At 40.9% G+C, this 12,053-nt stretch overlaps 1 protein-coding gene across 2 annotated transcripts in view; it reads right to left on the bottom strand.

The window, feature by feature from the left end:
* The window catches only part of SNX7 (sorting nexin 7), a 630,080-nt gene that overhangs the window by 485,687 nt on the left and 132,340 nt on the right, over positions 1–12,053 (bottom strand). For both annotated transcript variants that reach the window (XM_044085708.1, XM_044085709.1), the window contains exon 3: positions 3,127–3,237. In XM_044085708.1, coding sequence (XP_043941643.1) covers positions 3,127–3,237 — 111 coding nt within the window. The remainder of the gene's footprint in view (positions 1–3,126; positions 3,238–12,053) is intronic.

Genomic DNA, 12,053 nt, shown 5'->3' with positions numbered 1-12,053 from the left:
TGCTTTTCATCATGCCCATATTTACCTGAAGGTTTATCATAATGTTATCAGTGATATTTAACAGATGTCTTGCCTTGCCCATTCTGCTGTCTTCTTCCATTTTTTTGTACTACCCATTTAAATACACTTCCTTTTCTGTTCTTGCTATTCTCTAAAATTCTACATTCAGTTTGATACAACATTCCTATCACCATTGCTTTTCTCTCTGCTTCCGTCCTCAGCGACTCTGAAGGCCTAAACAGACAGCCATTTTGACTTCTTAATATTTAAAAACAAATGTATGCCACCTACTGGACAATATCACAAACTGTCGTCGATAGTTCATTTCATAATTATTGTAGTCATAGTAATGATTGATTATCTAGCTACAAACATGAAATCTATGTAAAATTTTTAAAGCAGATAAAATCATTTTAAGAAGCGACTGACAAGGTGTTGTTACTAATTTTTTATTTGTTGTTGTTTGTTTGATCAGGCACGGGTAATGTGTCTGTACCAAAACGTAAATAAAATGGGACTACTTTAGCCAACAAGGTAGATTTTAAAATGGAAATACTGACAAGGAAATATTCCTATACGAACTATCCATTTAGTTCAAGTAATAAAAACAGCCATCATACTTTTAGTAGCAAGAACACTTAGAAATTAGCAAATGCAACAAATCTTAGGTATGTCAGCCTTTCAAAATCTCAGAATTCAAAATATTTCACCATTCAGCTCCCTAACAACGACCCCCCCCCACAAAAAAAAAAAAAACAAGCTTCACTACACAGATCACAGCTTCTATATTCCCTTAAACTCTGGAAATCTATTCCCTCCAATTTCAAAGAAGTTATCACCATACTCACTCTCTCAGGCACAACTAATCTAATTTCTGATAATTGCTAAATGCCAATGTTATGTCCCTGGGCACACTACCTAAGCACCCCAATATTCACTCTCACTATCTAATAACTTTTTTATTGTCTCTGTGTATCTTCTAATTTTATATCACACTTACCTAACAATCGACTCTTTTGTATACAGTATATACAACTTCTCTACATTGCATAAGATGATTTTAACTTCAATCAGCTGTACAATGGAAAGAACACTGCATACTGTGTACTACAGGATGCTTAGCTATACTTTGTTACATTACTCTGGCCTTGTGGTACACATTACATTGCACTGACACTCTGTCTGTACTGTATACTTATATTGTATTGTTGTACTTTCCCTGTGCCCAAAAATGAAACTCGCCATTTGTGCTCTACCCTGCTTAACAAATTCAAATAAATAAAAAATAAATATATATATTATTTCAAGATTATGGTATCCAGCTATAATTTTATTTCCATTATAATGCGATGGTTTATAAACATCCATAATATTGGGCTTATATAAAAGAGATCTACATGACTTCAAGGCAGCTCAGCCAGGCAGCATTTAGTACTTGCTTCCTCATAGTATGCAATTCTTTTCCTGGATAAGATGAATTCTGTAGAGAGTCTATAAGCCCTCTTTGTGTCTAGGTAAATTTCAGATTGTTTCTCCATTTCTTACCCACATTGGGTCTATGTGAATTTTAGTTGGGTTCTCCAGCTGGTTCCCCCACTCAGAAGACATGCTATGCTGCAGGTGAACTGGTAATGTCAGGCTCGTCAGGTCACAGGTTAAAGTATAGTGCATTGCTGCCAGTGATGGAGCACTGTAATAGTACTGTAAAAAAACATAACCTACATATATCAATTGTTTCTGCATTATAAGACTGCTGCACTTTTTTTACCTATTAAGGTTATAGTGTAATAAACTGTACTACGTGTATCTGAATTACTGCACCTTCATTATAGTTCGTTTTGTGCAGGACACCATTGTCTTTGTGGTATATATATATTTTTTTCTATTTCAGACACTGTACCCCAAATCAATGACATTTTTATTTGCTTTTTGTACTATGCTGCTATAGAGTTTTGTTTTTCTCCATTTATTTTCTTTTTCGGCAGGACTAGCCATGGGGCAGCCATAGATAAAGTGTGGCATTCAAAATGCTACGCACTGGCTTTCCCTGGGCCTGCCTCTCTGCAGGGTGACAAAGGACACCCTATGGAATGTGACCTGGAAGGCTTATTGTTGTTGTTTCTCTGGAATAGGAGGTGCAAGCTCTTCATTGGAGATTGCTGAAAATAGACCCTTTTAGGTCACATGCCATGAAGTTTTGTGGCTGGTGAGGACAGAGGTGGGCCAGTGTCTCAATGCCATAACAGGCACACAGAAGTGCCTCCTCATATGGCTGGTAAAGACACTTAACTAGACAACCCTGACCCTCGCTTGACCAAGGTGGAGTACACCCATGATATTAGCCTTGGAGGTGATGGACTTCTGGATGTGCTACCATCTGGACCAGCTTCTCTGCCCCCTATTACTGTGCTCTCCACCCTTTTGTTTTACTACCTTAGCCATGTTAAACTCCAGTTCTTCCCACCACCATATGTTTGTCTTCTTCTAGTCTGCATCCTCTCTTGCAAATCTTTGCATGTGTTACATGTTTCAGAGACCTGGTTCCTCTTCTATACCCTCCTTCAGGCAACTATTCCATTTGTCTGACAAAAAATACCCCTAATTCCCCAGACTCACAGCACCAGTCCCTTCCCACTGTCCTTTTGTGTGCTCCTCTATTTGCTCTTCCCTATTTCTGACCATCTTATCTTCCCAATTCCTTCCTGTTTATATAATACAACCAATCAGCGCTCTGCTGTGGAACCCTTCTGTGTGCTGCTAACAATGCCCAAACATGGCACTGTCACTGGATCAAGTGATCTAGCATGGCACGGTCGCCACAGTTGTATGGCTATTACCATTTTCATAGCGATTCATTATGCAAGACCGTCTCCAGCACTGCCATGCTACGCCAGCATTAATGCCTACCTAATCCCCATCAGGCCACATCATGCTGTCAGCATCACTCTACTTGCCAAAGCACTGTTGCATTACGCTTTTTTCTGAATACTCCCCATAAACTCATCAGGACAGAGTGGTCACGTGATCTGGTTTGTATTTTGCCACAGAGTTGTATTTATATAAGCTACACATGGAAACATCCTGGAATAAGTTTCACATATTGTTAGACAACTTATACATGCTTACAGGAATAATTAGCGTTGGATATGCCTCTTCAAGCTTGCCTCTTAGCCAAAGAAAGTCTTGGTAACGTCTTCGAACTACATATTCACTTGCATCAAATGCACTGCGAGTGGTCTGAAAGAGGAAAGGAAAACATACATATGTCAAACTTAAATTGACAACAAACATATGGATGATACTACAAATATCAGCTAGTCAAGGTTAGCTATCTGGTCAGCTATTTATGACCGGGATGTAGCATTTAAAGAAAACTGTACATGCCTAAGTCAGTCTTTTCAGTAGACACTTTTGTTTCCTGTATATTTTGCGTGCATAACAACCACTTATGCTAGTACAAGAATAGATCAGAACAGAATAATATGAATTTCTACATCAAAAGAAGTTTGCCCAAGTAATTACTCTTACTAAGCAATGCAAGAGCATTTTAAATCCTGACAGCAAACAATACCAGTCACTTCTCATTCCATTACACACAATAGCTATTAATACATGGCACTTTTGTTCTATTTCGCCTGGAGTAATTTTACTAAAGTAAATAATATCATCGTTTCTCATTACATTATACAACAGCTATTAATGCATGGCAATTTTGTTCTCCTTTCCCTGAAGTAATTTCACTGGAGTTGAAATAAGTTCATCTCTTTAAAAGAAACTTTTTAAATACATCTAACCCACCTTGCACGTTTGTGCAACTATACAGTCTTTATAGACTGCAAAGTAACAAAATGTCCTTTACAAATCTATCACATACAAGGCAACTATTTTACTTACTGGCTACTATTCACACATCTAAGGAATTACTACTGTTGTTGCTGTTATTGCTATTATTACTATTAAGGAAATTATCTGCAGAAAAAAAACGGTGAACACTGTTTTTGCCTTTCCAGGCTAACAGATTCAAAAACTTTTTCTTACAAACACATTCTGAAGGTCTTTTCAGTATCTAACTTTGCTCAAACTCACTGACAAGTTTTTCTGATCATTCAGGTTTATTTGGCTAGTCTGATGACAGATGTAGAGTTTTCTCACCTCAAGTTGGTTCATACCTCTCAACCTGGAATCATCAAAAATATGGACAAAGGTCCATGAAAAATAGGTACAAATCTGTATGCTGATTAACATAACATTTACATACATAATTATGTAACTCCACCCGTTCCACTGGAATTGTGGGATATCAACTTTCAAATGCCAGCTGAAGAACAGACAACCAAAAAATGGCCCCAGACTCGGACCTTGTAGTAAATGGTGACCATTTTCCTTTTAAAACATGTAGCAATGCTGTTCACTGGGAAGGGAGAAGATGAACCTTAAGATTTTGATTTTAGTGACTTGCAGTATGTGGGTTTTATGGTAAAAGTAGGGTATTTAATGGTAGGCAATACTCTAATCTTAGCAAAAGAATATTATAGTTTGCTAGGACCTTCAAAAGTCATTCTCCATGGCCTACTAATCAGTGGAGTAGCTAAAGTTTGTGCAGCCCGGGGCAGTCTGAGTTTGCTGTCCCTCCCTCACAAAATCATGGGCCTTCCCATATACAGTCCTCCCCCCTGCAGCCATTCCAATGTCCCAATTACATGGCTATTTCACCCCATTTACTATAAACACTGTAATGTGCATAATGTTTTACTTCTACAATGATTTGGATTTCATTTAAAAAGTTTTATTTTACATTTTATATCACAAACACTGATAGAAATTTGCTAAACAAAGCAATGCAGTCTCATAATGAAAACAGATCTGGCATCAAAACTTCTCTGCCCTTGAAACTCACATTCATTGAAAACAGCATTGAAACCCACATTCAAAGAAAATGCATTTGGCCAGTGGCAGATAAAGATTACCTCTGTTTTCAAACCATAGGCCCCTTGCACACAAAACATCCATGTGTTCTTTGATGCACCTTCCTGATTGTATTAAATTATATTCCTTGTATAATGCAGTACAGTTGTTAGAGGGCATATTAAATTTATTGTTTTGAACATTTTTTCCAGTAAACAATGAAACAAAATGCATGAACCAATAATGACAAAACTGCCCAGTTCAGAACATTTTCATCATAAAAGCCTACTCAAATGTCCACAATCCACCAGTATCAGTAAATATGCAAAATCTCTGCAGAAGTAAAAGTCATCTAAATAATTCCACATTAAAGAGATCTGTAACTAATGAAGAGGTTGCTGTTAGCAAACAACTTTATATTTCATTGTTTCAGCTACAAATAAAAGTGCCTATGTTACATTAAAAAAATGATAAACTAGTAATACTGCAATAGGGAATGGATGGCAAACTGATAACAGGTTCATAGTTACTAATTATCGCCACCAAAGAAGACATTCTCAGGACTGCAGCATCCACCCCTTTAAAAGTGCAACACTATAGTATCAGCAATGCATCTACATACTGTGGGAGTAGAACCCACAGCCTTCTGCCTCAAAAGCAAGTATTCTACCTGTTATGCTACTAAAGATGCAAGCATACTTGGCATAAGCAGCACTAAACTTCTCTTCCCCTGAAGCTCTCAGCTCCTTGTAAAATCCACTCGACACTCAACTGTACCTCTCAGCTTTGCAGCACAAGAAATCTGGAAAAAGCCAAAATTTACTGGGGGGGACAAAAGCCTAAAAAACAGGGATACATTTTAAACATTGCTTGTATAATCTTGTAAAGTTGCTAGAATAAAATGTTGTTACCACCATGCATTTCCTGAAAGATAGGAAGACAAACTTAAATGGCTATCATTTAGTGAATTCAGTTCTTACTATAGCTCTCAACCTCTTAGCACAAAAAGCCTAGACACAGCCAATAATGGGGGAATACAGCCCCCAAAATAGGGACAAATTTCAAATATTGACCTTATAAACTTAGAAAATTGCTAGAATAATGGTTTTGTGTTACCATGTATTTTCTGAAGAATATGAAAACTGAAATTCAAATGCCTGTCATTATTTAGTGAATTCAGTCCTCACTGATTTGCCACAAAATTCCAGAAAACCACAGATTTTATGAGGAAATGAACAAAAAAATGAGGCAAAAATCTGAACAGTTTTCACAAGTGGTGGTGGGTAGGGAATTTAGGCTCTTGCTACCTGTACCCAAGGTACAGGGTTTGCGCCTGAGTAATTCTAGCCACCAGGTATATTTAACTGGGGCATTTCTCTCTCTCACTCACACACACACACACACACACACACACACACACCTTAATAAACAGAGAACCATTCAATTCCCTTGCAGCTTAATAAACAGAGAACCATTCAAATATCAATTTCCTTGCAGCTTAATAAACAGAGAACCATTCAAATATCAGTTCCCTTGCAGCTCAATAAACAGCGAACCATTCAATTCCCTTGCAGCTTAATAAACAAAGAGAACCATTCAAACATCAATTCCCTTGCAGCTTAATAAACAGAGAACCATCCCCTTGCAACTTGTGCAAGACAGCGTAATTTAAATATCAGTATACACACAGGCACAGAACCATTCTCTTGCAGCTTAATAACTAAACTACTAAAAGAACTGCTCAGTTTTACTTGTCCTTACCTGGAGCAGCTGGAGAAATGCTTGCACTTTATTTTTACTGCTGTTGCAGCTGCTGGCTGACCAGAAAGTACAGTGCATCTCTCGAGGAATTCCAGGTAGGCTGTTCACGGAGCTGACGTCAACATGCACGCCTCTGCATGTGATGATGTCAGGCCAAATAAAACATTTTTAAAAAAAGCCGGGAAATTCAGAAATTAAGGGGTGCCACTCGGGAATCGTGGCACCCCATTATTTGGACCTCAAAACTGGTAAAAAATGAGAAATTTAGTACGGTTGAGAGGTACGTGTTGGTTTAATTAGTTGCTCAGATGCAAAAGGGCTGACCAGACAGAAGAAAAGTGAGAAAGTACAGTTGTGTACCTACCATAAATGTAGATGTTCGAGTGTATTCACTGTTGAAGTCATTACACTTGGGTTATCCTGCTGGCAGGCTACCCACAGCCGGCCTGAATTCCAAAGTCTAGGTCTGGCTTCGGTTGCTGTTGCCTCTTCCCTGATGTCAGTGCACCAGGGGTATAAAAGATGCAGCCGATGCCATTTTCTTCAGTTTTTCTTGCCCCAGATGTCAGGTGCCCTAAATTGGTAGGCTGAAAATTATGCCAATAAAGTATGCATGCACAAAAATATTCTTTTCCTTCATCTACAAGCAAATGCACCACATAGGCTGTATAGGATAGAGAAGCACAGATAAATCCCTGCAAAGAAAAGGGGGTGGTGGGTGGGTAACCTGGACTGCAACAGTGAATACACTCGAATATCTACATTTATGGTAGGTACACAACTGTACTATGTTCATCGTGTTTCACTGTTGCAGTCATTACACTTGGGTTGAATCCCAAAGCTGAGGTTGGCTGGCTGGGTCTAAATAGGATTAGGAGAGGCTAAAAGTCCCTGCAGAACTGCAGTGGCAAAGCCTGCTCTGGATTTAGAGTAGAGAGGCAAGTGGTAGTGCCTGGTAAAAGTGTGCACTGAACTCCAAGTTGCAGCCTCTAAAATGTTGGTACTCCTCTGAGGAAGGCTGCTGAAGTGGCTGCTGCTCTGGCTGAGTGAGGCCTTAATGCCCTTAGGCACTGATTTGCCATGTTGTGAATAGCAGAAACAAATGCAGTGGCCTATCCATTTTGAAATAGTCTGCTTTGAGATAGCCTTTCCCTGTGATCCTGCTGCATATGCTACTAAGAGTTGCTCAGTCTTTCTGAAAGCTTTAGTTCTGTCCAAGTAGAAGCGTAGCTGTCTGTGTATGTCCAAAGAATGCAGGAGTCTCTCACCCTTATTTTGTGGGTTTGGATAAAAGGTAGGCAAATTAATGGTTTGGTTAAGGGCCACGCTGGACATTATCTTAGGCATAAATGTCGGGTTCGTCCTCAGAGAAACCCTGTCTGGATGGAAAATGATAAAAGGTTCCACAGCCATAAGTGCCTGTAACTCTGAGACTCGTCTTGCAGAGGTTAATGCTAGGCGCAGATCTGTTTTCCAAGATAAGAACTTTATTTCAGCTGTGTTGACTGGCTCAAAAGGCGGCAGTGTGAGTTTTTCCAAGACATAATTGAGGTCCCATGCAGGTATTGGTGCTCTCCTTGGAGGTCTTATGTTTTTGGCCCCTCTGAGGTACTGTCTAACAGATGTGAAAAAATAGGTGGTTCCGTATTGTAATGAGCTGAAATGGCAGAGGCATGGATTTTAATTGATGAAAAGGATAGACCTTTGTCCAGTATCTCAGTTAGGTATTGTAAAATCTGAGGAATATTTGGTACAAACGTGCCAATTCCTTGTGCCTGGTTCCAAGCACAGAATCTTTTACATTTTTCTGCATAAGATTTTCTGGTACTGGGCCTCCTGGCCTCCAAAATAACATCCATCACTGCTTTAGAGAGAGGTGTGTTCTGAATGGCTACATTATCCGCCATGCTGCCAGATTTAGGGTTCTGAGTTGGCTGTGCAGGATCTGATTGTTTCGTTGGGTCAGTAAATGAGGAATTAGAGGCAATGTCCAGGCTGGGCCTTGAGACAAGCTCTTTAGGATTGGGTACCAGTGCTGGCGGGGCCAGTCTGGAGCAATCAGAATCATTCGTGGCTTCTCGTCTGACCTTTAGGAGTACCTTGGGGAGGAGAGGCAGAGGAGGAAAGGCATATAATGTTAGGGTTTTCCAGCTGAATGAGAGAGCATCCACTTTCCATGCTTGCTTGTGATACATCTTTGTGCAGAAGTTCTGTAGTTGGCAGTTGTGAGGGGAGACAAACAGATCTATGTCTGGGCATCCCCATTTCTGTATTATCATGCTGAAGACTTGTGAATCCAATTTCCACGTGGGATCCATGAGGTTTCTGCTTAGTTCGTCTGCCAGAGTATTTTTTTTTCCTGACAGGAATTGCACTTGCAGGTGTACTTGATAAGTCAATGCTGTGCCCCAAAAAGTCATGGCTTGTCTGTAGAGGGGGTAGGAATGAGTGCCTCCCTGTGTGTTTATGTAGCACATGACTGTAGTATTGTCCGTCCTTAGCAGTAGTTGTCCTGGCTGGAGTAGATCCTTGGAAGCTGTCAAGGCATTCTGAACAGCTAGCATCTCTTTTTGATTGATATGAAGATGCCTTTGGCTTGCGGGCCATGTGCCCTGAATACATTTTCCTGCCATGTGGGCCCCCCAGGCATAATATGAAGCATCTGCTGTTATTGACTGCCTAGCTGTGGGTAGGGTGAATGGCTGTCCCTTGTTGTTTTGACAGGCCTGTGCCCACCATCGAAACTCCTGTTGCAGGCAAGGAATGGGGGTAATTAATGTTTCCAGGCTGTGCCAATGTTAAGTCCAAACACTTTTTAGATACCACTGTAGTTTCCTCATATGCAGTCTGGCATATGGAATTAGCAGAATGCAGAATGCCATGAAGCCCAAAGCCTGCAGAATTTTTCTTGCAGATAACTGGGTCTTTGTTGCCAACATTTTGAATTAAGAAGTCAGTTGCCTTTGTTTGTCTGGCGTGTGATAAGCCATCTGGGCAGTTGTATTTAAGCTTGCACCCAGGAATATTATCTCTTGAGAGGGTACTAGTTTTGATTTATTTTCGTTTACTGTGTACCCTAGGCAAATTAGTAATCTTTTTACAAACGCCAGATGCTTTAGTAGAATGTCCTTGTTCTCTGCTTAAAAAAGGCAGTCGTCCAAGTAAGGATATATCTGAATTCCTCTTGGTCTGCAAAATGCAATTACTGGTGCCAGGCATTTTGTGAAGACCCTGGGCGTAGTAGAAAAGGGCAGTGCAGAGAATTGGTAGTGCATTGAGCCAGCTGTGAATCTGAGGTATCTTCTGCAAGATTGTCTGATTGGAATATGCAGGTATGCCTCTTTTAGGTCCAAAGTTACAAGCCAAGCCTTCTTGCCCAGCATGGGCAGAAGCTGCTGCAGAGTCAACATTATGAATTTTGGAACGTCCAGAAATGTATTTAGAATAGGCAGGTCCAGTATTGGTCTCCAGACTTTGTCTATTCTGGGTACCAAGAAAAGTCTTGAGTAAAATCCTTGTCCCTGCTCTTGCTGTGGTACTTGCTAAATGGTCCTCATGTCCATGAGGGATGAAACTTGTTTTTGTGCCTCTGCCCATTGACTGTGTGTCAGGTCTGGCATACCTTTTGCCCTTGGCAGGGTGTGAAAGTGGAACCTGTAGCCCTGGGACACTATATTCAAGACCTATTTGTCCTGGGTGATCATGTGCCAATTTTGAGATAAAAGTGCTAGTTTTCCCCCTAAGGGGGCTGCCAAAAGATAAGTGCTTGATGCTGGCAGAGGAAAGTCACTGGGACTGTTTCCTGTAAGGCTGTGATGTGTCTTCTCTGCTTTTGGAGGTAGAAGCACCCCACTGTTTAGGCCTGTATGAGCCCTGGGGCTGAGATCTGCCTCTGGGGCGTCTGTATCTGCCTTTGTAGCCTGTCTGACACTGGAAAGGACCAATTCTTAGTAGGCCAGTTCCTGCTAAATCTGGGTGGCTGTACCTGTAAGAAATCCTTTACTGTTTGCATAGATTTTGCTTTATCCTCCATTTTCTTCAGCACCTCCTCTGCTTTAACACCAAATAAGGTATCATGCTGTAATGGAGCATCTAATAATTTTGCTTTAACATGATCAGGCAGATTCTGTTCCTTTAACCAAGCATGCAACCTAATGACGGAACCCGTAACTGCAGCCCTGCAAGAGGCCTCCAGAGAATCAAAACCACATTGCAATGTATGCTTTCCCACTTGTTCAGTTGCATGCAATAAATCCTGCATTTCCTTATTTTCTGCACAATCAGAATTTGACATTTTCTGTTTTACCAGTGACATTAAGTACTGCTGATATTTAAGCATATGAAATTGACAATTTAAAGCCCTCACAGCCAAAGTAGCAGAAGTGTAAACCTTTTTTCCCCATCTGTCTAGTGCCCTTGAATCTCTATCAGAGGGGATAGGGTTTTTTGCAGTAGAAGCCTTGACCCCTTTGGAACCCTGAGAAGTAGTTTCTGGGTCAGCAGCAGAGGTTTTATAAAGAAATTTATGTGAATCTGGAGCCCTGTAGTATCTGTCTGGTTTAACAGGGGCAGGAGGTAGAGAGTCAGGAGAAAGTCCGGACTCTGAAAATACATCGTCTACAATGTCTAACACAGGAGGAATAGCCAAAGGCCTGTGCTGAGGTAGTAAAAGAAAATCTGTAAGCCTTTTCTTAGATTCTGAGTAGTCTTGGCTCTCCCAGTGGAAGTGCTCCCTCATGGTATGCAGGGTTTCCCCAAAAGAATAATCCTCAGGCAGTGAGGCTGACGGGATAGATTCTTCAGCATCAGAATCCTCATAAGGAGGAAGAGAGTATTCCTGTTCAGAAGAGGAGTCAGAGGAAATGGAAACCTGATCTGAAGATTCATATTCTGTCTCTTGCCTAGGCCTCTTGTCAGGAGGGGGATGGGAACCCCTGATCAAGGTTATTAGGTCTTTGGCCATTTTGAGCATCTGTTTTTTAGGCATGGTAGTCTGTCCAGGAGAATGCTGTACTTGTTTCTTTGTCTTTAGAACTGCTTTAGTCTTTGCTTTGGAAGCAGAAGTAGGCTTTACATATAACTGTGTAGGTCTGAAAACACCCTCAGAAGCCCATGCCTGCTCAGCGGCTCCAGACCCATATGAGGGAAAAGTTTCTGAGTGTCCAATACCTTGAGTATCCAGAGGCCTAGCTGGGTCCACGTGGGAGTCGTCAGCGGCCTGTGGCTCTGAGGTAGTGGGTGCCAGGGGCTGCGAAAGCGCCTCACTGAGAACTGGCGACTGGCTTATTGGAAGCCTCGTCATCGGTTTTGGACCTCGGATGCCTGTCCTTTTCTTTTTCCTTGCGCTTTTTATAAACTCTGGTCATCGGCTGTTCCGACGGCATTAT

The sequence above is a fragment of the Protopterus annectens genome, chromosome 10.part0 (assembly GCF_019279795.1).
Source record: "Protopterus annectens isolate FY-2018-M chromosome 10.part0, PAN1.0, whole genome shotgun sequence".
NCBI classification, from domain to species: domain Eukaryota; kingdom Metazoa; phylum Chordata; order Ceratodontiformes; family Protopteridae; genus Protopterus; species Protopterus annectens.
The sequence above is the reverse complement of the archived record's forward strand: the minus strand, read 5'-3'. Positions and strand labels throughout refer to the sequence as shown.